The sequence below is a fragment of the Megalobrama amblycephala genome, linkage group LG15 (genome assembly GCF_018812025.1).
Source record: "Megalobrama amblycephala isolate DHTTF-2021 linkage group LG15, ASM1881202v1, whole genome shotgun sequence".
Lineage (NCBI taxonomy): Eukaryota > Metazoa > Chordata > Actinopteri > Cypriniformes > Xenocyprididae > Megalobrama > Megalobrama amblycephala.
The window spans coordinates 11,679,133-11,705,422 of NC_063058.1; the positions used below are offsets into that span (position 1 = coordinate 11,679,133).

The window sequence follows — 26,290 nt, forward strand, 5'->3', positions numbered from 1 at the left end:
ATTTTTGTGTGTGTAAACTTTAAGTTGTTATTCACCAAAAACCGGTATTCATTCTCTCCTTGTGAATGAATCTTTTTAATTTTCTCCACTTCACAATACTGACGTCATGATAAATAATGAACATGGCATCTGAAGACTACTTTGCTATTTTTGTTCTCTGTTGTTTTGCTTAATCTCCAAACGTCTAATTCAGTCATGGGTTCCTTCATATGTACTAGAGCATATTCACACATTCATTCATTTGTATATACTGTATATACAGTGCTCAGCGTAAATGAGTACACCCCATTTGAAAAGTAACATTTTAAACAATATCTCAATGAACACAAAAACAATTTTCAAAATGTTGACAAGACTAAGTTTAATATAATACCTGTTTAACTTTTAACAGGAAAGTAAGGTTAATAATATAACTTAGAGAACAAAATTTTCAGTTTTACTCAAATTAGGGTGATGCAAAAATGAGTACACCCCACTGAAAGTCTCTGGAGCAAAGCTAAATTTTAGCTAATTTAGCCAATGTCTAATTTAACAAGAATACAACCACAGGTGAGTCTAATTATTCATTACACAGGTGTCCAGCAGACAGTTGACTATAAAAGGGTGTTAAAACCCCTTCCCATTTCATGCTGTCAGCAATGGCACCACATGGAAGAGAAATGTCACAAGACCTGAGAAAGAAAATAATTTCTTTACACCAGAAAGATGAAGGCTACAAGAAGATCAGCAAAGCTTTACTTATCAGTCACAGTACTGTAGCAAAAGTGGTACAAAAGTTTAAAAAAGATGACAATGATGAAGGCTACTGGGACTCTATACTCTGATCAAGATGAATGTTTTTGGAACTGATGGCTTCAAAACTGTATGGCATCACAAAGGTGAGGAATACAAAGAAAAATGCATGGTGCCTACAGTGAAACATGGTGGTGGCAGTGTCCTTATGTGGGGCTGCATGAATGCTGCTGGTGTCGGGAGCTGCATTTCATTGATGGCATCATGAATTCACAGATGTACTGCTTTATACTGAAAGAGAAGATGCTACCATCACTCCGTGCCCTTGGTCGTCGTGCACTTTTCCAATATGACAATGATCCTGAACACACATCTAAGGCCACTGTTGGATTTCTGAAGAAGAACAGGGTGAAAGTGATTCGGTGGCTCCTGATCTGAACCCAATCGAACACCTATGGGGAATTCTGAAGAGACAAGTTGAGCATCACTCTCCATCCAGCATCCAGTCTCTAAAAGAGGTCATTCTTGAAGAATGGAAAAAGATAGATGTGATGATAGAAGATAGAAGATAGATGCAAAATGTCGCCAACTTGTTCATTCCTTGCCTAGAAGACTTGGAGCTGTCATTAAAAATCATGGAGGCCATACAAAGTACTAGATGTAGTAGTTTTTGTTGTGGGGTGTACTCATGTTTGCATCACCCTAATTTGAGTAAAACTGAAAATTTTGTTCTCTAAGTTATATTATTAACTTTACTTTCATGTTATAAGTTAAACAGATGTTATATTAAACTTAGTCTTGTCAACATTTTGGAAATTGTTTTTGTGTTCAGTGAGATATTGTTTAAAATGTTACTTTTCAAAGGGGGTGTACTCATTTACGCTGAGCACTGTATGTTGAATGAAATATACAGATTGTACTGCATGTTAGCTTGCTTGTTTTGCTCAAAAGCATGATCTATGTAAGTCCACATGTCATACTAACAAGAAACTAAGCTTCTAACTACAGTTTGAGAGCTGTAGGTCCAGCCACACAATTTTGCAATTATTGGCTGATCTCAACAAATAATTATTTAAATTGTTGCCTGTCCTTCACACAAAGCTATCATATGGCTTTAGAAGACTATATAGCCTAGTTCACAATAGATACAGACCACAGTTTTGTCCTTTTGTCCTTTTGAAGCTTGACACCTTCAGTCATCATTCATTTTCATTACATACTCTATGACCAGTACAACAAAGTCATTTGTTGTCTTGTGTCCCACAAAAAGACAGAAAGTCAAGTATGGGTTTGAAATGGCTCGAAGGCAAATAATTTCTCCTCTGAATATGGGTGTATTATATCCATTAAATGTTAAATAAGATACAGTTGAAGGGTTAGTTCACCCAAAAATGAAATTTCTGTCATTAATTTCTCACCCTCATGTTGTTCCTAAATCTATAAGACATTCGTTCATCTTCAGAACACAAATTAAGATATTTTTGGCAGCAGTGTCATTGCAACTTTAAAGGCCCAGAAAGGTAGTAAAGACATCTTTAAAATAGTCCATGTGACTATAGTGGTTCAACCTTAATTTTTTGAAGTGACGAGAATACTTTTTGTGTGCAAAAACAAAACAAAGAAAAAAAAGACTTTCAACAATCTCTTCTCTCCCCTGTCAATCTCCCACGCTGTTTATGTTGTAGACACACCGCTGCAGTCACATGGACTATTTTAACAATGTCTTTAGTACCTTTCTGGGCCTTGAAAGTTGCAATGACATAGCTGTCTATGGAGGGTCAGAAACCTCTCAGATTTCATAAAAAAGATCTTAATTTGTGTTCTGAAGATGAACGAAGGTCTGATTAGTTTGGAACAACACAAGGGTGAGTAATGAATGACAGAAATTTCATTTTTGGGTAAACTAACCCTTTAAGGTAAGGGCATAACACTACATTTCTTCATGGCTACATGAAATTGTTTAGAGGAATATTTCACATTAAAATGGAAATAAACGAGGTTGAGGAAAATTATTTTCATATGTGCCCTAAATAAAGATATATAGCATAATATGTGCATAATGACCTTCACAAAACTGTGTCAAGGTGATTAAATAGACCATCCCAATATGACGAAAGTGAAATGCTCTCCCATAGTGGTCAAACAGAGTAGGGTTTAATAAAGCCAAGGCCATGCCTTACAGTGTTGTTGGGGAACTTGGTACAATAGCCGATTTTCCACTGTCGGGCCAGCGCGAGCCAGGGCTAACAACGTGCCAGGCAGGGCCAATAGCTCCAGCGCCTCATTCATGAAAATAAAATGTCTAAATGGAGTTAATGAAAGCATTTGTCAAATAAAGATTTACCTCATTAAATAGGCAAATGCAAAGGAATCTAGAAATGCATAACTGGTGAACAGCCGTAACACTTTAATAAACACCCATGCAACATCCACTCATACTGTAGCTCAAAATTGCCTGCTTCATTTGATTTCAATGTGGGACGTTCAATTTGGCCAACTTGTGTTGTTTGGGGAATAATTTACTTTTCAGACAGCCTCAGACTGGGCTGGTGGTGCAGAGCTAATTTGCAGTGATTCACATTTTCAGTTACTCAGGATCTATTCTTGGACATGGCTGCAATGATGCTTACTGTCAGTATCAAGACAGTGTTCCACACATGAGTTAGATCACCCAGTTCTTTGAGCAAATCTTTATGATGTAATGTGCAATGATGATTGTGCTAGATATGTGTGGAATAATGGGCTAGATGGAACACAAAGAGTTGGTGCTGAATCTTGTGCAGGTTGTAATTATGGTTGTGACGTCACTAGCGCTGTCAACCCACTGAATCGTGCACCAGTGCTTCATCTCCAATTATAAAAGGGTAATTACATTTTTTTTTTTTTTTGTCTGTGACATGCAGAAAATGGGCTTGCATTCAAACAATGACATCCGAATAGAAGAATAAATAGATGGCAAACTACTCTGTGCCCTTTAGTGACTGAAATTCATAAAAGAGAGCTTGTTGGCATGTGAAAAGTTCTTTCATCATAAATTATTTGGACTGGAATTCATACTTGAAAACTTTAAAGTTTTGTTTGTTCAGGTTGCAGAACTCCAGAAAATATATGAAATGCTACAAGCTGTATATATCAGCAGAGCACAAAGGAACTCAGCAAACATATCAGATCACAATGTGGGGTCAGAGACAGATTCACCTGAAAGAATTGAACCTACTATTATTTATACTACCAGAGATGCTTTCAAATCTCATCGTGAGACAAGGAAAGATTGCAAAATCCTTCACTAAGAATATATCAACACCAAGAATGATACTTATAATATAACTAAATTAGCCTCCACACCAACAATCATAATGTTCTGTTCATTATAAGTGCACACTGCAGTTTATAGATTCCACTTTAAATGCTCAAACTCTTTAAAGTCAAGTGGATTCTGATTGGCTGTCAATGTTTTTTTATTCATCAGCTGGAAAAATTGTTCTGAAAGTGATTCCAACAATATCGTTCCTCTTTGTCTTTATTGTTAAAGGTTCTATATAGAACCTGTAGGGTTCTTAAAAAAAAGATTCGATATAAGGAGTAATGTCTTAAAGGGATTGTTGGAGTAATGTCTTAAAGGGATTGTTCAGCCAAAATGAAAATTTTGTCAGCACATTACGCCCTCAAGTTGTTCCAAACCTGTATGAGTTTCTTTCTTCTGTTGAACACAAAAGAAGATATTTTAAAGAATGTTGGTAACCAGACAGTTAACGGTTGCCGTTGACTTCCATAGTAGGGAAAAAAAATACTATGGAAGTCAATGGGTGCCGTCAATTGTCTTGATACCAACATTCTTTCATGAGTTCGTTTACCTATTTGATCTTTAAGCTAATAAGGTTAAGCGTAATTGGCTTGCTGTCCATAGTGTAGGGGCTCGAGGAAGTAGCTTCAACTCAAGCTTAGATATACCCCCCAGTGGCACTACTAGTGCTTGGAAGAGGAGTATGGTAAATAAAAGGCCAAAATTATGTTGGTGGAGTTGGGGAGGTGGAAGGATGACAAAACAGCTGATTGAAAGATTAGATGGGTTCTCCGTAAATTACATTTGTGGACTTCAATAATTGAAAGATTAGTTGGGTTCACTCCTCTTGAAAATTACGTTTGTGAACTTCACTTAAAATATCTTCTTTTGTGTTCAACAGATCAAAGAAAATCATACAGATTTGGAGCAACTTGAGGGTGAGTAAATGATGACAAAATTTTTATTTTTGGGTGGACTATCCCTTTAAATGATTGCATAATACCTTCATGTTTAAATGGTTATTTCATTTTTTTCCCTAGGGTTTCATTCATAACATTTAATTACAATTAAAAATGATTTAAAACTAAATTAATTAAAACTAAATTCATAAAATTCCCATGATGGGAACCCTTAAAAGGTTCTATATATGAAGTGCCTGCAAAACCCTTTAAGGTTCTATATTAAAGACTTGAATGAAATGACTTGGATGAAATGCCTTTCCGTACCAGCAGGTGGCAGTAGCTGAACAGCCAACCAGAATGATCAGATGGACCGACGGACCGACGAGCTCCGACGCCAATTCAATGTCGAATCAGCCAAAAAAAAGCAGACGAGGACCAACTTCAGCCGACGGTGCAGAACACACTAAGAAAACTTAGTCGGCCAATGAACAAAAATTGCCTGACGGCTGACCGTCGGCTTGGTGTGTTCCTGCCTTCAAAGGGACTTTGTTTTATATAGTGTAGTACGTTTTCTTCTAAGGCCCTGTCTACAACCTGGTATTAAGAGTAATTTTAGATCACAAGTGGTTGTCGCTAAATACAGGTATAAACGGGATCTAAAACGTTTCGAGCTTGTCTACTTTCAATCACTTCCAGAGGTTGTTGAAAACACATTCGACTGGATTGCTTTCGTAGTGTAAACGCTCATGTGGTCGAATGCATTCGAAAAGCCACAAAAGACCACCCACTCTCCGCCTACTGACTTAACGTGTAAACATTATGGGACGGGATTTAAACTTTGTCGACTGAAGACCCAATTTTGCTTTGAAGATGAAAAATGTACCAATCACAATGTTCTCTCACCAATCCTGATTTCTAACACACACTCAACTGTGTTCAGCTGGTCTTGCAGCTGTCAGAGCAGAAACGAAAGCTGCTGCTGCTCTCCATATGTTTTTCCATAGTCTCCAATAATGCTTATATGTAAATTGTGTGAGCTCATTTCATCCTTTAGATTGAAAGATCTGAAAAATCACATAAATTTACCCACCCATAAACCCTCCCCTCAAAGAAATCAGGACAGAATTGGTTGAAAGTGGACAAAAGAGATGGATTAAAACACCAGGTGTAAACGAGAATGTGTTTCCCTCGTCTACTTGTGATCCGAGTAAACAGGGCCTAAGAATGTAGCTGTGGTGTTGACTTTCCTATTCTCATAGACTTTTCTCATAAACAATTTTTTTAACTTTATAGATATTGTTATATTGGTGTGATCATGACATCCTTGGCCTTTAACACAACATCTAGCAAAATTCACAATGCTGCTTGTGGCCAGCCAAATGTAACATGATGTTCAATATATCACCCAGCCCTTCTCTCAACACACATTTGTACGGGACACCGTCTCCTTCCCTCTATATAGGACACAAATTCAAACATTCACAGATCTATTTCAGGACGCCCACCAATCTAAGTTGGTCAAGGACCTTTCTTCCCTAAGCCCAGCGTGGCCGGTAACTACACCAGCTTGATGTGGAGTGTGCATCCGTGAAATAGGACAAGTTAGGAGTGCCCTCCTTCTTTGGTCTTCCACAAACAGAAAAATGTGGGTCCAGGAATGGGTTATAAGATTCAAAGCTTGTTCCCCAAGGAGGGAGAGTTGGACCCACGCTGCAAGAGCCCTCTTCAGCTGGGGCGGCGTGATTTATGACTTTTCGCAAGCGAACAAAGAGGAGAAATGAGGTATAAAAAAAAAGAAAAAAAAGAAGGCGTTCCTTCACACATGAGCTCACTGCACCAGGAGAGAGGACACACTTAGAGACAGAGGAGAGGGAGGTTCCAACATATGCACATGGGAACGTGTGATTCGCCTATCCCGACATACACAGCCAAACACATTCAACTCAAACAGTGCTAACACAGCAACATATTGAAACAACAACACTTATGCATGCATAAAGTAACACATACACTCTTTTTTCCTCTTTAAACACACACTTCAAGTCACTCTTCAGTGCTGTCGCAGTGCTTTTTCCCTGTGTGCTGTGAGGTGAGTCATCCGTCGGCTGTAGCGTAACCCAGTCGCTTTAATCTTCCTCTCTCTCCTCTTCTTTTCTTTGCTAACCTGACAGACTAGGATTTCATCCTGGTTATTTTTAACTAATAATGAGCTGAATTCTCCATGACTGGGATGTAGAAGCAGTTCTGCCAGAGAAAAATTAAGACACTAAAAGCTCACGTTTCATGGTATTTTCCACCACAAGTTAAGATATTTATTGGTTAGAATGCTAAACAAGCACAATTCAACTAACATATTTCACTATATTTAGCTTATCTTGCTTTTTACACCACGGAAAAGGGCCTGAAGCGAAATATAGCCTAGCATTACATTTGTAAGCAAAAGTTTATCAATCTGATCATAGCATCAGCAAAGTACACGTGAGAGAAAATGGCTACATGTTCAATTATATAGCATAACATGTTTGCTGGTTACTCGACAAAACAAGCAAAATGTCTTTTCCAACCAAAATACTGCTTTAACACCTCAGAAAAAGGCTTGAAGTGAAATATAACATGAAATGTTCCTCACAGAAACGTACTCACTTAAAGTACACAGATATGTTTACTACTTTAGCCAGTTGCTTATGCCTACAGAGCCCCTAAAGGGACATGGTGAAGGAAAAAACTTTGAGATGGAGGAAATATTATTTGTCAATGCTTTTGCTTTCTCTCGCAAATGTTTTGTGTTCCCCCAAGAAACACTGCGTTCGCTCGCAAAGAGTTTCTCAGGGGCAACACAAAACATTTGTGAGAGAACGTAAAGTTCCTCAGGGGAACGCAAAGGTTTTACGAGCGAATGTAAAGTTTCCCGGGGGAACGCAAAACATTTGCGAAAGAACGTAAAGTTCCTCAGGGGAACGCAAAGGTTTTATGAGCGAATGTAAAGTTTCCCGGGGGAACGCAAAACATTTGCGAGAGAACGCAATGTTCCTCATGGGAACACAAAGGTTTTACGAGCGAATGTAAAGTTTATCGAGGGGACGCAAAACATTTGCGAAAGAACGTAAAGTTCCTCAGGGGAACGCAAAGGTTTTACGAGTGAATGTAAAGTTTCCCGGGGGAACGCAAAACATTTGCGAAAGAACATAAAGTTCCTTAGGGGAACGCAAAGGTTTTACGAGCGAATGTAAAGTTTCCCGGGGGAACGCAAAACATTTGCGAAAGAACGTAAAGTTCCTCAGGGGAACGCAAAGGTTTTATGAGCGAATGTAAAGTTTCCCGGGGGAACGCAAAACATTTGCGAGAGAACGCAATGTTCCTCATGGGAACACAAAGGTTTTACGAGCGAATGTAAAGTTTATCGAGGGAACGCAAAACATTTGCGAAAGAGCGTAAAGTTCCTCAGGGGAACGCAAAGGTTTTACGAGCGAATGTAAAGTTTATCGGGGGAACGCAAAACATTTGCGAAAGAACGTAAAGTTCCTCAGGGGAACGCAAAGGTTTTACGAGCGAATGTAAAGTTTCCCGGGGGAACGCAAAACATTTGCGAAAGAACGTAAAGTTCCTCAGTGGGAACGCAAAGGTTTTACGAGCGAATGTAAAGTTTATCGAGGGAACGCAAAACATTTGCGAAAGAACGTAAAGTTCCTCAGGGGAACGCAAAGGTTTTACGAGCGAATGTAAAGTTTCCCGGGGGAACGCAAAACATTTGCGAAAGAACGCAATGTTCCTCAGGGGAACGCAAAGGTTTTACGAGCGAATGTAAAGTTTATCGAGGGAACGCAAAACATTTGCGAAAGAACGTAAACTTCCTCAGTGGGAACGCAAAGGTTTTACGAGCGAATGTAAAGTTTCCCGGGGAACGCAAAACATTTGCGAAAGAACGTAAAGTTCCTAAGTGGGAACGCAAAGGTTTTACGAGCGAATGTAAAGTTTCCCGGGGAATGCAAAACATTTGCGAAAGAACGTAAAGTTCCTCAGGGGAACGCAAAGGTTTTACGAGCGAATGTAAAGTTTCCCGGGGGAACGCAAAACATTTGCGAAAGAACGTAAACTTCCTCAGTGGGAACGCAAAGGTTTCACGAGTGAATGTAAAGTTTCCCGGGGGAACGCAAAACATTTGCGAAAGAACGTAAAGTTCCTCAGGGGAACGCAAAGGTTTTACGAGCGAATGTAAAGTTTCCCAGGGGAACGCAAAACATTTGCGAAAGAACGTAAAGTTCCTCAGTGGGAACGCAAAGGTTTTACAAGCGAATGTAAAGTTTATCGAGGGAACGCAAAACATTTGCGAAAGAACGTAAAGTTCCTCAGGGGAACGCAAAGGTTTTACGAGCGAATGTAAAGTTTATCGAGGGAACGCAAAACATTTGCGAAAGAACGTAAAGTTCCTCAGTGGGAACGCAAAGGTTTCACGAGCGAATGTAAAGTCTATCGGGGGAAAGCAAAACATTTGCAAAAGAACGTAAAGTTCCTCAGGGGAACGCAAAGGTTTTACGAGCGAATGTAAAGTTTCCCGGGGGAACGCAAAACATTTGCGAAAGAACGTAAAGTTCCTAAGTGGGAACGCAAAGGTTTTACGAGTGAATGTAAAGTTTCCCGGGGGAATGCAAAACATTTGCGAAAGAACGTAAAGTTCCTCAGGGGAACGCAAAGGTTTTACGAGCGAATGTAAAGTTTCCCGGGGGAACGCAAAACATTTGCGAAAGAACGTAAAGTTCCTCAGGGGAACGCAAAGGTTTTACAAGCGAATGTAAAGTTTCCCGGGGGAACGCAAAACATTTGCGAAAGAACGTAAAGTTCCTCAGGGGAACGCAAAGGTTTTACGAGCGAATGTAAAGTTTCCCGGGGGAACGCAAAACATTTGTGAAAGAACGTAAAGTTCCTCAGGGGAACGCAAAGGTTTTACGAGCAAATGTAAAGTTTATCGGGGGAACGCAAAACATTCGCAAAGAGACTTATTATTTTTCCTCCCATCTCATTTTTCTCCCCCACCACCATGTCCCTTTAGGGGCTCCGTATATGCTGGGTTCAGGCTAAACAATATTTTTGTCTGTTATGATAGTCACTGTGTCAGATTATGTGATTTTGACTCCTAAATTGTTGTCGTGTCAAGGACAAGAAACATGTCAGACTACGTGTTGCTTCCCGAACAATCATCGCTTGCCATCTTCATTGAGAAGGCGGAACTATCGACTGACAACAAGGGTTTGTGAGCGTAAACAAACAATGGCTACCAAAGCAGCATGTTTTGCACTGGCTGTTTTGGCATCAGAAAAACCCCAAAAAGAAAGAAAACCTGACACATTCCTGGATTGCACGAAGAGGGCATATGGGCTGTCAATCTTCCAAAGCAAACTTGAGCTAAAATTTAGTTTTTTATTTATTTATTTTTGTATTTTTAGCCAGTAGTAAAATCAAAATAAATGTACTCTCCGGGTTGCTGAAGCACCACCTCTATTGTTCACCAGAATATATCATTTTTTCACTCTGTCGTGGTAAATGTCCCTCGAGGAAACATCATAAAGGCTGCAGTATTGTTGCCATAGCTCTAAGAATCTTTCCTCCAGTGCACAATTCCACCTTACAGCACCAATACCATTGTCTCTTTTTCATTTCGTCATGTTCGAAAGCTGTGTTCGGAAGAGCTTCTGTGCTCCCATTGGTCAACATCACAGATATGACGGGGAAAAATGAAACATTCTATATGGAAGGCCAATAGGGCCCAAAATGTGTCACATCAGTTTCACACGTTTTGGCCCCATTGGCCTTCCATAGTTCTAGTCTTTCTGTCGTGACATTGTGAAGCATCGCAGACGCAACGTCAGTTGTCAGTCTGGCATTACACTTCAAAAAAGTTAATGATTTACAGGACCTTTTGAGTCACAAATACTAAGAAATAAGAATTACTTCAAACTACATAAAAGCCCATGTTAGACCAACAGAATTGCCCAAAACTAGTTAAACACAGTTGTCTAAACAAAAAAAATCCAATTTAACAATATTGCTGAAATGTTAAAGTGACCATGAAATCAAAATTGACAATTCTTGTTTTTTTATCGAATAATGCAATATTTATTATAAATGATTTAGACGTGCACATCATTATTTTTTTTAATTCATGTGTCTTCATAATCTTCAATCAAAATAACTTGCTCTCCCTCTTGCAGCGACATCTCTTCACTGATGATGCGTTTAATGGCATGAGGGTGGGGCAACCTGTCACTCACATGAGATCCACCAATAGCAAACCACAACCATCCAATCACTTCCCCATGGACAAAATCAAGCCCCGCCCTATATTTTTTCTTGTTCTAGAAGACGTTTCTCTCAGACAAACGTCACAATAGGGAAGAAAAGTCTATCACAACTTTTGTTTCTGAAAATGTTTTTAGTCAGTTTTGTCTAAAATGACTAAAACTGAAATACTTATAAATTACAAGTTAAACAGAAATATTAAAAAAACAAATTAATAAAAATGACAAAAGCACATAACAAAAGTTCTCAAACCTAAACTAAATTTAAATGAAACTATTAAAAATGATGATCGCTAGATGGCTACTACTTTAGCTATTAGCCTATTTTTCTCTTTCAACAAGCATATTTCAGTTTAATTTCGTTTAATTTTGCTGTTGGTGTTTTTAATACCTCAGAAAGAGGCTTTAAGTGAAAAGTAGCATGAGATGCTCCTTACCAACCGTACTTGGGCCGTTTTGATTAAAACATATGCACAGTAGACATGAGAGTTTGTTAGACAATTACTACTTTGGGCATTAGCCTACAAAACAAGCAAATCTTTGTCTTTCTTATGGCAGTTTTAACACCTCAAAAAGAACTTTGGAGTGACATGTAGCATGAAATCGTAACTGAAAGCAGACCTTTTGATCAGAGTATTTTCAAAGTGCATGTGAGAGTTCGCAAGATGGTCACTTCAGCCATTAACCTATAAATGAGCAAAATCTTTCTCTTTCAACAAAGATATTTCACTTTAATTTCACTTTAAAGCTTACAGTGCTTTTAATGCCTCAAAAAAGGGGCCTGAAGTGAAATGTAGCATTAAATGTTACTGAACGCAGAGCACTTGGATCTGCAAAGTGCACGTAAGAAGACGGTTACATCTTTGATTACGTTGTGTAATACTGTATCTCTATTTCTAACTGCAGTTGCCTCACAGGCATTGAATATTAAGTTTTACGTTTGCTAACTTTCAACTCACATGCGGTGTTACAAAAACACAACGCTAGCAAAAACCTAATCTAACTGCATACCTAATTTAATGCATTAGCTCCACAACAGAACTCTATAATTGGAAATCATTATAGTAGTTAACGTTGATGGTCTAGGATCAGCCCAGCTAGACCCAGTCCTTTTATGGTCGCACGGTCCAGTGGAGATCGGCTTTGGCCTATGATTTAGAACGGCACGTTTGCTCGAAGTCAGCAAGAAACTGAAAACTATTAGACGGACACAGACAAAGTGAGAGCTCAACAGATAAATACCATATCCTCTGGTAGAACACTGGAACTTAATCTGGTGATCAATCAGTTGGGTTTCTATTCAGCAAGAGCCCGTGTGTGTGCGCATGAGACTGAGAAAAGATTTGTGGTTCAATGACAAATAGGAGTGTCCGCAAAAAAGAAAGTCTTATGAAGGCGAATCTTTAAAAATCTAGTTTAAATTGTGCCAATGTACTTTTCATATTTATGGTGGTTTCACATGGTTTTGATAAACTTTTATGCCATTTTATTTCAAGAATGGACTCTTTCACATTTCTGGGGACCTCAGAAGAAGTCGTTGTCATAGTTGGGTATTCTACAGACATGGAAGAAGACAACAAATATAAATATAGCTGCAAACAACAATTATGGGGCCAAGCACAAAGACGGCATGACAAGTCATACCAGCATAGCTGGGAGCATCAGACTGACTGCAACAATGAGCAATTAAAGACCTATTAAGATAATTTTAGGCAAAATGACTGAAAAATCAGAATCTGATTTAATGAATTATCACTTTTAACCAATAGATGGCGCTGAGACCAAATTGATGTGGTGTGGTCAGAGCGAGGTGACAAGGACACATGCACATTTTGGTGTAAATATGCCAAAGCATTGCAGATATACAGCCTCAAGAGTCATTTTGGCTTCATGCCTCAAATTTGTTGCTGCGGAATACGAAAACGATTGCGTCAATCAACACGAAATCCATAACTTTTTGTAGGCACAGTCTGATGATTATACAATTCCATTTTGGTGAAAATTGGACAAACGGTCTAGGAGGAGTTTGAAAAAGTAAAAATCAAAATGGCGGACAGGAAGTTTGGCCACATATGGCAAAATTGGTATCTATGTTCTCGACATTACCCAATGAATCTATTAAGATCAGTTTCATTACAATAGGTTAATTTAATCAAAAGTTATTTGCATTTTTGGAAATTTCCTTTTAACTTTTGACCACGAGGTGGCGCTGCCCCAAAATGTTTTTTGAGTACTGTCAGGGCATGGTGCCGAAGACACATACCAAGTTTTGTAACAATACACTAATGAATAAAACACAACATTTTACGACAAAATTCAAAATAGCCGATATGGGAAAATTGGATATCATTCGACTCAACATGATGCCCTGAATCTAAAAAGACCACTTTTATGATATTTGGGTAAACATTATAAGCCAAAAAAAAATGTAATATCTCCGGACCAGTAGGTGGCGCTGCGCCGAAACGCAGCATGTAACCTCAGCTCATGCTTGTGATGACATGTACCAAGTTTGGTCAGAATACAGTGTTGAAGAGATACAGCCTTACGTCTATTTTCGCAAACGGCAAAAATTTGTTTGTGTGTTATTCGAAAATTGTTTGAAAAAATGGACTTGAATTCTATAGTTTGTGCAAAGTTTATGCATTTCTCATTCTTACTGTTTTTTAGTTAGCGTATGTACTAGCATAGCATACATCGACCTGATTAGCCTGCTAGCTTAGCCTATATTACATTAGATATGCTTTTTGCTTCCAATATCTGTTTCCAGTTTGTTTTATTATGGGCATTCATTTTATATTTCAAGCATGTTGTTTGTGCACTTAATTTAATAAAAATCATACAATAGTGAAATAGGTTATAATTAGTTAAGACAATAACAATTTTTGATCAGGCATTACCGCGTGGGCCCTAAAGTAGACCCAATTCCTGGGGGGGACTTGATTTCTAATGACACCGTTTCAAACTTCCAAAACGAACGTCGTTTTGGCCTGATTTTGCTCGAAATGACATCACATCAGTTTGATCTTCAATTTCGTTTGAAGTATATCGGGCTGTGTTTATCAATAGCTGTGTTTTATTCACGATAAAACACGGCTATGACCGCTTCACCCAACAGTTCTGTGTATCACTACACAACACCCTTTATCAACCACTCTTAGCAACGAAAATTGTATGTTCTCAATTGATATTGTTCGTTGAAGCTTCCTATAGTATGTAGAAGAGTATAGTGAGAAAGAGATTGAGTGAGCGAGTTTATTACCTGTATTCAGATTTAGCTTTTTCCTTCAGGTCAGTCTTATGTTCATAATAAAAAATCTGTTTAAATGTCCGCCGCAATATCTTGTCCTTTTAACAGTTAAGGGGTTTTCCCGTGACTGACAGCGCTATTAAAGCATTTGTCAGTTGCGTCTTATTCTGTATTCACAACAATTCAGTCTTTTCAATATAAGTCTTCGCTACTGACTGACACACTCATAAAGACAGTCTTTGCTGCCATCTAATGGCGCAATAATGTACTTCTGTTGCTGTTCACGATCAGGGACTATTTTTTTCCGGCGGAAGGAAGGCTTTTAGTGAAATTTTAATTAATGAAAGTTGCACTGATACATATTTCTGGCTTTAATTTTTGTATTGTGTGGTAACCGTTTTATAATAGCAATAAGGTTCTCGAGGCTAGTGCTGTATTGTGAATAAATCACAGCTGAAGGGGTTGTAGGCACTCCGCTTCGCGTCTAACAACGCCCTACAGCCGTGACTTATTCACGACACAGTACAGCCTCTCGTACCTTACTGCTTACTTAATTCATAGATATCTTTTTGGTGAGACAAACTGAATGACATTTTATCAAATTATCTGACATTTTAAGAGGCTTATTGACACCATAATGAATATCTGCACATTGTTGGTCTAACACAGTGGTCTCAAACTGCCGGCCCGCGGGCCATTTACGGCCCGCCCTCCCCCTCTACCCCGCCCCCAACTAATCTCAAAAATAAAACATAATCCGGCCCGCTAAATTATTATTATTATTATTCTCTAGTTGCTACCTGTCTGATATGCAAAGAAAAAGTCGCCGTTCTATGGGGGCATTCACATATCGCGTCACATAAGCGGCCGAGCCGCATTCTCCTTCTTTCCAAAGCGCTTTCGCTCCAGTGGCGTCTGTCGTTGCTATGCAACCATGAGCCGCGCTCTCAACCGCGTCGCTTCTATTATGAGCGCTCTTGCCCAAATTACAGTAAAAGCACTCGACTTTAAGTCACGAACGTCGATTTAAACCACCGAAACGCGTCCGATGCAACTATTAAACGTTACCGATGCTCAAACGGCATCTTGGACAAATGCGCTGCAGGTGTCTGTCAAGAAACAAAAGAGTGTACAAATATATTCAGGGATTGTATTTGTTCAGTACAGTGTTGGTCAGTGCAAAATTTTAATGTTATTTAAGCTAACATAAAGTAAGGGAAAATACTTCCACTAAATATTAAAAACTAATAATGTATGTAACAATGAGAGATTTTTATTTTTTGGCAAAATAAAGTTGATATATATATAGCTCCAGTTTTTTGTTTATTTCTGACCCCTCCACACCACAAGTGTTGATGGTTTTGTTCCTAAATTACTATAATTTTTTTTTATTCCATGTACCTTGTTGGATGTGAGAAGTTGCACCAGACTATTGCAATTAATAGTATATTAGGCCTAGTAGTATTATATTAGTAATAGTATTATATAATTATATTACACTCTGTAACAATGAGAGAGACACTGCTGTTTACATTTAGTATGGTAAATAGAATATTTATAGTATAGGTATAAAGATATTTTAGTAGGCAAATTTGATGTAAATGAGAAATAATGCAAAGTAAATTTTCTGAAATGTTGCGCTTTCTTGCGCTTGAATGTTAATATGGCCCTCCTATGAGGTGTCAATCACAGAAACGGCCCCCCGCCAATTTGAGTTTGAGACCCCTGGTCTAACACATGACTCTGAAAAATATCAAAATGAATTTTAAAAAACATGCTCAATCAAGTCATTGTGTGCATGAATTGCATTTTAATGTATTTTTGAATAAATTAATAGATTCCAAAAAAAAAAAAAAAAATGAGCATCATATCATTGACCCTTGTGCTTTTTACTGTAAGCCATTTGAAATTACAGACTGCAGCACCAAACTTTAATTTTACATTTTCTTATTACACTCTTATGAGCAAAGGTTCTTTACTGGCATCGATGGTTCCATGAAGAACCTTTAACATCTATGGAAACATTCCATTGCACATTCCATTTTTTTTTTGCACATTCCAAGTTCTTCACTCTAAGAAAAAATGGTTCTGTTCACTAAAAAATTAGTTCTTTGGGAAACCCAAAATGCTTCTGTTCCGAATCCCCCTTTTGGAAGCGTTATTTTTAAGAGTGTACCATGAGCCATATACAAACACGCGCACATTACAGGCAAACAAGACGGGGAAAAAAACATACACACTAGTTATGTTTGTATTCAAATGTCATGAATCCCAGCTGGAGGCAGGATGTGTCCTACTTCCACAAAGAACGGTAACTCAAACACACAAATTGCCCAGTTAGCCTCACTCTCCAACATTTGTAAAGACATTATTTAGCTAAAAGCTGTGTTTACTCTTTATTTAAAAAACAAGTTTTCATAAACGTGACAATCCCCAGGCACTAATGCATCATCGTAGAGACGTCTGCTCAGATTGTGGCTCACTTCGTCTATTTGTATCAGTCCAAATCAAAGTCAACTTAGAGACTCACTCATAGCATGTACGATAGGTTATATAACTTTACCTTATAAATATGTATATATGTAAATGGCAAATATAACGAATTAGATGTTCTTGCATTCCGTACTCGTACTGCTCATACATATTCAACATCGTCCTCATGCGTTCTTCTTTTTCCTACACATTTCAAACGAGCCTTGACCTCTCCCTTGACCTTTCGCACCTGAAACATCTTCATTGTTTTAAACCGCGTACTTACATACGGTGGCCGTAATGCTGCGCTCCCGTCATGGTGTCCGTGATCATGCCTCTCTGCTCTGTGCTGTTACCGTGTCTGCGGTTTTCAAACCGTCCAGCTCCTTTGTGTGTCTGTCTGTAACTTGTGTGACCCAAAATGATTTTGTCATATTGCCACGTCAGTGACTGTGTGTTTGATGTGTGTTCCAGCTCTGGGTCAAACCAGTGGCGCTGTCGTCTCCATCATGACTTTGCTGTCAGTCAGACATGAAGGAGGCCTACTTTAGCGAACAATACGCCTGAGTGTGCCTTCACCTCACTGAGATTCATCGTTGCGATGTCTGTCCTCCCCCACTGCGAGCCCACGTCCTCTATTTCAAGCCCAGATTGGATCTAGCCTGATTTCACAGGGCCAAAACTATCTGTGCGTTAACCAGGTCTGCTGGGCTCCATTTTGTGGCACCAGGGTTGGGAAAAATTCAGAATATAAGAATTAGGGGCCTTTCAATCTGTTAGGTAAATTGGAAGTTGAAATGGAAATGAGATTTGAATTGCTATTTGAAAAAATGTATTTATTTACTATTTAAAGACTGTATATTTATTCCATAATTAATATATTATATATTCAATATATTACATATTCTAGTCACAATCCAAAATTTATCTATAATTAAAATAGTATATATAAATAATAAAATTTAAAAAATAATGTAATATAAACACATGTATACATTTATCTTATACATATATTTAATTCAATACATTTAATTTTTCAAATTAAAAAGATTTTACAATCAGTCCAAACTAATCTATAATTAAAATATTATATTATATATATAATACAATTAAATAGATTTTATTTAAAAAAATATATCTATATTTATTTAAAACAAATATATTTATATATTTATCTCATATATATTTAAATATATTTCATTATATTTAAAAGACAGTTCATTTACATATTCTAACTATATTTTTATATAGTATATAATTTTACAAATTAAAAAGATTTTACAATCGCAGTCCAAAATTAATCTATAATTAAAATATTATATATATAATATATTTTTAATCTAATGTATATATATATAATATATATATATATATATATATATATATATATTTAAAACAAATATAGCCTATTTATATATTTATCTAACAAATATTTCATTATAATTAAAAGACAGTTAATTTACATATTCTAATCTAATTATATATTTATACAGTATGTAATTTTACAAATTACAGATTTTACAATCGCAGTCCAAAGTTAATCTATAATTAAAATATGATATTATATATAATAAAATGAAATAAATTGATTTTTAATTTAATGTAATGTATATTTAAATATATTTATATATATTTAAAACAAATTTATTTATATATTTATCTAACATATGTTTAAATAAAATTAAAAGATTTACATATTCTAATTATATATTTATATATTATATAATTTTATAAATGATTTCATTCACATATTCAAATGACATATTTATATATCAAATATTATATAATTTTACAAATTAAAGATTTTACAACTGCAGTCCAAAATGAATCTATAATTAAAAATATTATATTATATATTATAAAATTAAACAGATTTTTAATTTAATGTCATTTAATTTTAAATACATTTATATTTATTTAAAACAAATATATTTATCTCAAAAATATATTTAATTATAATTAAAAGACAGTTAATTTACATATTCTAATTATATATTTATATATTATATAATTTTACAAATTAAAAAGATTCTACAATCTCAGTCCAAAATTAATCTACAATCTACAATTAAATTAAATTATCATATTATATAAATAATAAAATAGAATATACATACTATCATCAGTAATTCTGGAAACTTAAATGAAAAACGACACACCATTTTTTTTTTTACAGCAAATTTCATTCCTTCTAATTCAAATTCCTTAAATTCAAATGACCATCCTGCACACCAGATTTAAAAAGAGTTCTCCATTTAATTCAGAAGTGCACAACACTTGCTGGGCGAAGGCCCCAATTTCTATTTTTACCTCATCTTCCATCACACCATGTACAGACACCTGAAATACGCACACCTTCCTCTCCTATTGGCCCTGCAGGCTGTTCATGTCACATCCCACTCACTAATTTACACAGCACACACTCACAATCACTGTCAGCTATTAGTCTCCCTGATCAAACAGCGCGCTGACACCACAAATAAAGTAGCTTCAAACGCACGACTGCCGGAGCCTCTGGCGAGCTTTACTCTCTATCTCATGCATACTACATCTAGAGTCTCAGCACACTTTCCTTAGCCTTAAAATGATGTATTGGCACTTGTCAAAATTCTTCATGTTTAAAAGACAAGGTTGAGGCGAAGCTTTGATGTGGTGTCCAATTATGGCTGTATACAAGTAACAAACAGATGCACTGTCTTCCTATTACACAGACAGGTGAAGTCTGTTTACATAAGGGAGATGAGATAAGCAAACTTGTAACAGTGATGTCAGCAATTATTCACAGTCAAAGGCAAAAATTTTGATATACGTGGCAACAGGACACTCCACAGTGCAGGTATAACAAAATATAGACCTAATTTAAACTGTAAATTCATGACTTCCTAAAACATCCAGGTAATAAAATGTTCAAACAAACTCTTTATTAAAAATCAATGGACTACATAAAAGGAATGGCAAGACGTTTCGGTGTTCATCCAAACACCATCCTCAGTTGTAAAACACTCTGGAAACTATGGCAAATATACAGCTAACACCTAACCAAACATTGTCTCAATGTAGTCATTGGTTTCTGTCATAATTTTTGTGTTTGTCCCTTTAAATTTAAATGAGCTGCAGAAGAGGGTGGAGCTTTAACAGCTCGTGCTTCGGTTGCTCAAAAACAACAAAGGTGGAGAATCTCACGCAGCCAAAATGACGATTGTCAGTAATGGTGTTCAGCCTTATTGTTAGTGGATAAATTTACTTAGTTGCTGTGGAGTTGAATCAACTCACCGACTAGCATATTAATCTTTTGTGCAAATCCAGCGTTGAATTGATTCTCGTTTGTGAAGCAGTCCGCCGTAAAATAACGGCATGGCAACAACACTCTACTACAACAACTCTTCCTCTTCTCTAAAGCAGCCCAACATGGCCTCACCCCCTTTGTTGCGTGTTCTCGGGCAAGGGGTTTATGTAAATTTTAGCTCTTTGTAGTCCCTACCAGCCGTTTGTTGTAGTCCTTAGAGAATTCTTTAAAAGAAAATATCTCCCTTTGCATCGAACTTTGAGTGTTGTACAACCCGAATTCTGGAAATGTTGGGACAATTTTAAATTTGAATAAAATGAAAACTAAAAGACTTTCGAATCACATGAGCCAATATTTTAATCACAATAGAACATAGATAACATAACAAATGTTTAAACTGAGAAATTTTACACTTTTATGCACAAAATAAGCTCATTTCAAATTTGATGCCTGCTACAGGTCTCAAAAAAGTTGGCATGGGGGCGACAAATGGCTGAAAAAGCAAGACATTTTGAAAAGATTCAGCTGGGAGAACATCTAGCAACTAATTAAGTTAATTGATATTAGGTATGTAACATGATTAGCTATAAAAGGGATGTCTTAGAGAAGCAGAGTCTCTCAGAAGTAAAGATGGGCAGAGCTGTGAAAGAGCGTAAAAAGATTGTGGAATATTTTAAAAACAATGTTCCTCAATGTCAAATTGAAAAGGCTTTGCAAATCTCATCATCTACAGTGCATAACATCATCAAAAGATTCAGAAAAACTGTGCGTAAGGGACAAGGCCGAAGGCCTTTACTGGATGCCCGTGTTCTTCGGGCCCTCAGACGACACTGCATCACTCATCGGCATGATTGTGTCAATGACATTACTAAATGGGCCCAATACTTCCAAAAACCACTGTCGGTAAACACAATCCGCCGTGCCATCTGCAGATGCCAACTAAAGCTCTATCATGCAAAAAGGAAGCCATATGTGAACATGGTCCAGAAGCGCCGTTATGTCCTGTGGTCAAAGGCTCATTTAAAATGGACTGTTTCAAAGTGTTCTATGGTCAGACGAATCCAACTTTGACATTCTTGTTGGAAATTACGGACGCCGTGTCCTCCGGGCTAAAGAAGAGAAAGACCTTCCAGCGTGTTATCAGCGTTCAGTTCAAAAGCCAGCATCTCTGATGGTATGGGGGTGCATAAGTGCATACGGTATGGGCAGCTTGCATGTTTTGGAAGGCACTATGAATGCTGAAAGGTATATAAAGGTTTTAGAGCAACATTAAACGAAAAATATGTCAAAGACAACAATGAACTCTTCAGCAGCTGGAAACCTATATCAGGCAAGAATGGGACCAAATTTCAACACCAAAATTCCAGAAACTCATAAACTCGATGCCCAGATGTCTTCAAATTGTTTTGAAAAGAAGAGGAGATGCTATGCCATTGTAAACATGCCCCCGTCCCAACTATTTTGCGACCTAGCAGGCATCAAATTTGAAATTAGCTCATTTTGTGCGTAAAATTGTAAAATTTCTCAGTTTAAATATTTGTTGTGTTATCTATGTTCTATTGTGAATAAAATATTGGCTCATGTGATTTGAAAGTTTTTTAGTTTTCATTTTATTCAAATTTAAAAAATCCCAACTTTTCCGGAATTCCGGAATTTGGGTTGTAACTTTACAGATGTTTTTTATGCTCAAACAGCAACATTACACACTAACTAACGTTAAAAAGTGTAGTCATAATCACTCACCCCTTTAACTTAGATCATTAACCGTTACGCCGATCAGAAGTCTCTCCTAAATCAGTTTCGTGAGGTGCCTTCATATGCAAAGTCACTGCCTGATAAGGCAGCGAGGCAACAAGTCAGCAGCTTAAGATGTTGGATGCAGCCAGAGGGTTGAAATTTCTTCTCCTGCATCCTATTCTTCTGTAATCCAGAATGGCAGCACAGCTTTGTTTGAGCTGCGCCCTCTACTGTACAGATGTGAATTTGCATTTCCTTCAGTCTGAGCCTTATTTAGTTCTCTTTTGGTGTGAAAGGACCTTTACATTTGCCAAAAATATAACTTGTTTTGTTATTAAAAACAAACAAACAAGAACAGCTAAGGTGACAAAAAGTAATGTAATGCATTACTTTCCATAAAAAGTAACTAAGTAACACAATTCATTTCTTTTTAAGGGAGTAACACAATATTGTAACATGTTACTTTTAAAAGTAACTTTCCCCAAAACTGATAACCACATGATATTTCTGTACAATACATGCCATTTCTCTTGATTGTTTCACACCGTTTCACATCAAGTTCATTAAAGAGATGTGTGAGAAAAAACTTCCATTTTTAGACTGCGCCATAAAAGTGGAGAAAAATGCGGACTAGTATCTTCTGTTTGATTCATACAGTACCACCCGTTGGTGGTGTGAATCAAACTGGGTGTGATTCGTACTTTACAACATCAAGCACCGAGCAGAGAGTGTATCCACGTATCCTGAGACTGGGGAACAAGAAAATAACTACATTAAGCATGCTACATTAATCTGGATAACTGTGGTTATCCAGATCGGGCATTTATTAAAACCCAAACAAAAGGGGGATGAAACAATCAAGATTACAATCAAGTTACTTCCTGTGCTTTAACAACTGAGAATGTCTTGTCATTCCTTTTTATGTAGTCCAGTGATTTTTAATAAAGAGTGTGTTTGAACACATAATTTAATCAAACATTGTGTAGGAATTCAGGGAATGAAACATAATTGTACATATTGATTTGTACTTCACAATTTGGAACCAATCCCAGTATCCTAATGCAACCCTCAACCCTAAGTATTTAACTTAATTTATATCATGACAACTCTCTGAAGAGTTTAACATAGTAATGGACATGACAATGTTAATGTATTTGGTCTTTGCGGAATAGATCTGCTATGCTGCTTTTGCTGCTACTGTTGATTATTGCTGCTGCTGCTGCTGCAGAGCAAGCACAGAGACACAAATAGCATATATGAAATTACCCGTAGCAGATCTATGCAGGTGGAGCTGGGGAAGGTGGAGGGTTTCAGAGGGTTTCTGCGCCATCTAGAGTTTCATGACAGAACTTGGTATTTATATTACGAACAGTTTAGTATCATTCATATAGTATTTATTAACATTTTAAATGAGCTTTTACAATTAAAAAATACTGAAAATGGTTAATGTCCTGGCAGAAAAGTTTACGGACATTTCCTTACAATGCAATGCGTTGCATCAAAACACAGGTAAAACACCAGTGAAAAATCAATATGGAAACTTATTTCATATTAACACAGTACATGGACTTTATTTTTGTGTACTTTTATATATTCAGATTTCATTTTAATTAAATTTTTATGTGCTTTTCTCATTTTATAATTAATTTTATGCGCTTACAGCGCCTGATACACATTGCATTAATTACTACATGTACAGTATCTGCAGTTAAACAAATAAAGAAATGCCACTGAAAGGGCACAGAAATGCGGACATTCCTTTAGGCCTGATAAGCATCCTGAACAGAAAAGGTCAATGTCTCCAGAGACTCCAGAAATACGGAAGACTGATGAGAAGGATTCACACATCACAAGAGACAAACAGCAGCATCCTCAGCATCTCTGCCTATCTATCCAATTGTGTTGATGCCAAGCAAAAAGCCATTTGCCTGATCTCGCTTTATTCATAGTTTTTTCCAACAGCCACAGCGACACCCTCCATTGACAGACTGTGGCTGTTAAAGGCAATAGTATAATCCTACAATAATCTGCAGTTTCAGGACCGCTGTTCCCTAGTGTTTTTGTGCCAACTAGCCAATTCTACCAAAGTCCCTTTTCACATTTCTGGGTTTCTCAGAAGCAGAAGTCGCCATAGTTGGGTAAAATTCTATGGCGGTATATGAGAGAATAGAGAATATGCATAGACGTCACTTTCCCGCCAGAACGCGCTCCGTCAGCTGGACTGAGTGGCAAAAGAACCTGCTGCATGACTGGATTTAATAGGAGAAACTGCGAAAACGCTTGTGAAACAAATGATTACACTAAAGGTTGGGCTTGAAAGTGTTCATTATAACATGTCAAAGAAACATAAAGCAAATCTGCCTGTGAATATTTTATATAACTACAATATCGGTAGGTCTAAATCCGACTGATCACTTATATCAATGTTATATCGTCATATCGTTCAGCCCTAAAACTTGTATAGCCTAGTTTTTTTCGGTGTTTATTTAAAAGCACCCAATTATGCAGAATGTAAGATAATAAATATTTAATTGATGAGTTGTCAACACAATATATAACAATACAATATATAGGGTATGATTATATCCCAAAATCCATTGTTTCGACACAAAATAATAACTGCAGATCCATGTTTCTCTGCCTGGAGTCCAGCTGTTTTTGTGAATTGCAGTGATCCATTTGCTTCTTTTTTTCTGTAGCTTTTGGCAGTCTGTAAAAATATACCTCAGATTTTGTGTCAAAGCTATTTGTACAGTCATTCGCAAAGCTCTTTCCCGTTTTGGATGTGTTTTGTGTGTTTTTCGCGGCATTCACGCTGAAAACTAATGCTGCCACTCAGTGGGCATAACCGCAGTAGTAACGGTCGACGTTGACGTCACGTGCATACCCTCCATTCATTAAATATATATTTTTGTGTTCCCATGTTCTCAAATAACAAAGAAAAACTCAACAACAGTGTTTTCACAACTTTCAAAAAGATGGGGATAACGGCAGTCAGAAAAGAGAAAAATGTAAACTCTACCGTATTAGAAACACCGTCACAGCAACGTTAACTAGTTTTTTTTGTAATTTGATGAAAAAGCCTACAATACTAAGTATAGTGTTATAAATGTACATACATAAAAAAAAAAAAAAAAAATGAAAATATAAAAATATAAAAATCTTTCAAGATTTATGATGCTGATGACCGTTAAAACGCATCACCACAGTCAGTGAGAACGTCACGGATTGTCATATCGTAATTACATAATGGCGCGACCGCAACTTAAAGTCAAATGACATAAAAGGAGAAAAGTCTGACACTGTGCTCTACATAGAACTGAAGTATAGGCCCTTTCAGGCTCTCATTCATTCATTCATTCATTATGCAAAACAACCCCGAGGGAGCTGGAGCGGACAGATTGCGGCAATTACAGCACAGGCGATGGGATATCTTACCTCGTGTCAAAAAGTGGGTCTGTGTACATAGGTAGAAAACAACCCGTGTCTTGTCCCTTGGACAGATCGTTCTCTTGGCTGTGAGCTGGTTTAGTTTGTCCTTGCTTCTTGTTTCCTCCAGCTGAGCCATCTGTGAGGGAGAAACGTCAGAGAAACAGTGGACTTTTAGGAGACAAAAATCTTTCAGACACCTTTGAAAAGTTTACTTTGACTTCAGTATCTGAATAGTAATGTAATGATGATTCATTTTCTACTCTGAACGGAAGTATTTTAGAACCATTTAGTCAAGATCAGACATATTTCTGGATCAGCATCGTTTAATCTAGTTTATTAAAAAAATACATTCATTTGCTTATTAATATTTGAACAACTTTGTTCTGTCAAATCAAAGGATAATCCAATCATTTAAAGAAGTGAGCATTATTAGCTATATGAAACATAAACGAACATCTGGCTAGTTCATTAGCTATGTTTACATTTACATTTCTAAGGTTTTGACTAAAGGAATAGTTTGTTAATGTTGACAAAAGTTTTTATAATGTCAAAATTATGTGTTATTTTTAGGTAAACGGCTGTTAGCAGACTCATTCAAGTCAATGTTTACCAGAAGGCCTAATAAAAAAAGGTTAGTTTATGATAAACATCACTAATTGTTTCTAAATCCGAGGCTGTAAAAGTATACAGCAGGTCTTTATACCGAACATATAGAGCGCCTCCTTCAGGTGCCAAATCAAACTGCTACCGTTGATATAAAATCAAGAAGCCTGTCTTTAACGAAGTCTGTAACACAAGATTGAGAGTTAAATTGCTAAAAATGTTGTACCAAGTCTTCTGTAAGGGTAAAGACTGTAGATTAATTGCATGAATAAATCATAAGACCCCAAGCTTTGAGTAATA

At 37.0% G+C, this 26,290-nt stretch overlaps 1 protein-coding gene across 2 annotated transcripts in view; it reads right to left on the reverse strand.

Annotated features, from left to right (window-relative positions):
* tjp1b (tight junction protein 1b) overlaps positions 1–25,502 on the reverse strand; it is a 172,454-nt gene extending 146,952 nt beyond the window's left edge. The window contains exon 1 of one of the 2 annotated variants that reach the window (XM_048159234.1): positions 25,394–25,502. In XM_048159234.1, the coding sequence (XP_048015191.1) occupies positions 25,394–25,422 (29 nt within the window). In that variant the 5' untranslated portion in view covers positions 25,423–25,502. The remainder of the gene's footprint in view (positions 1–25,393) is intronic. The other variant, XM_048159233.1, reaches the window with a different exon arrangement.
* Positions 25,503–26,290: the final 788 nt, after the last annotated feature.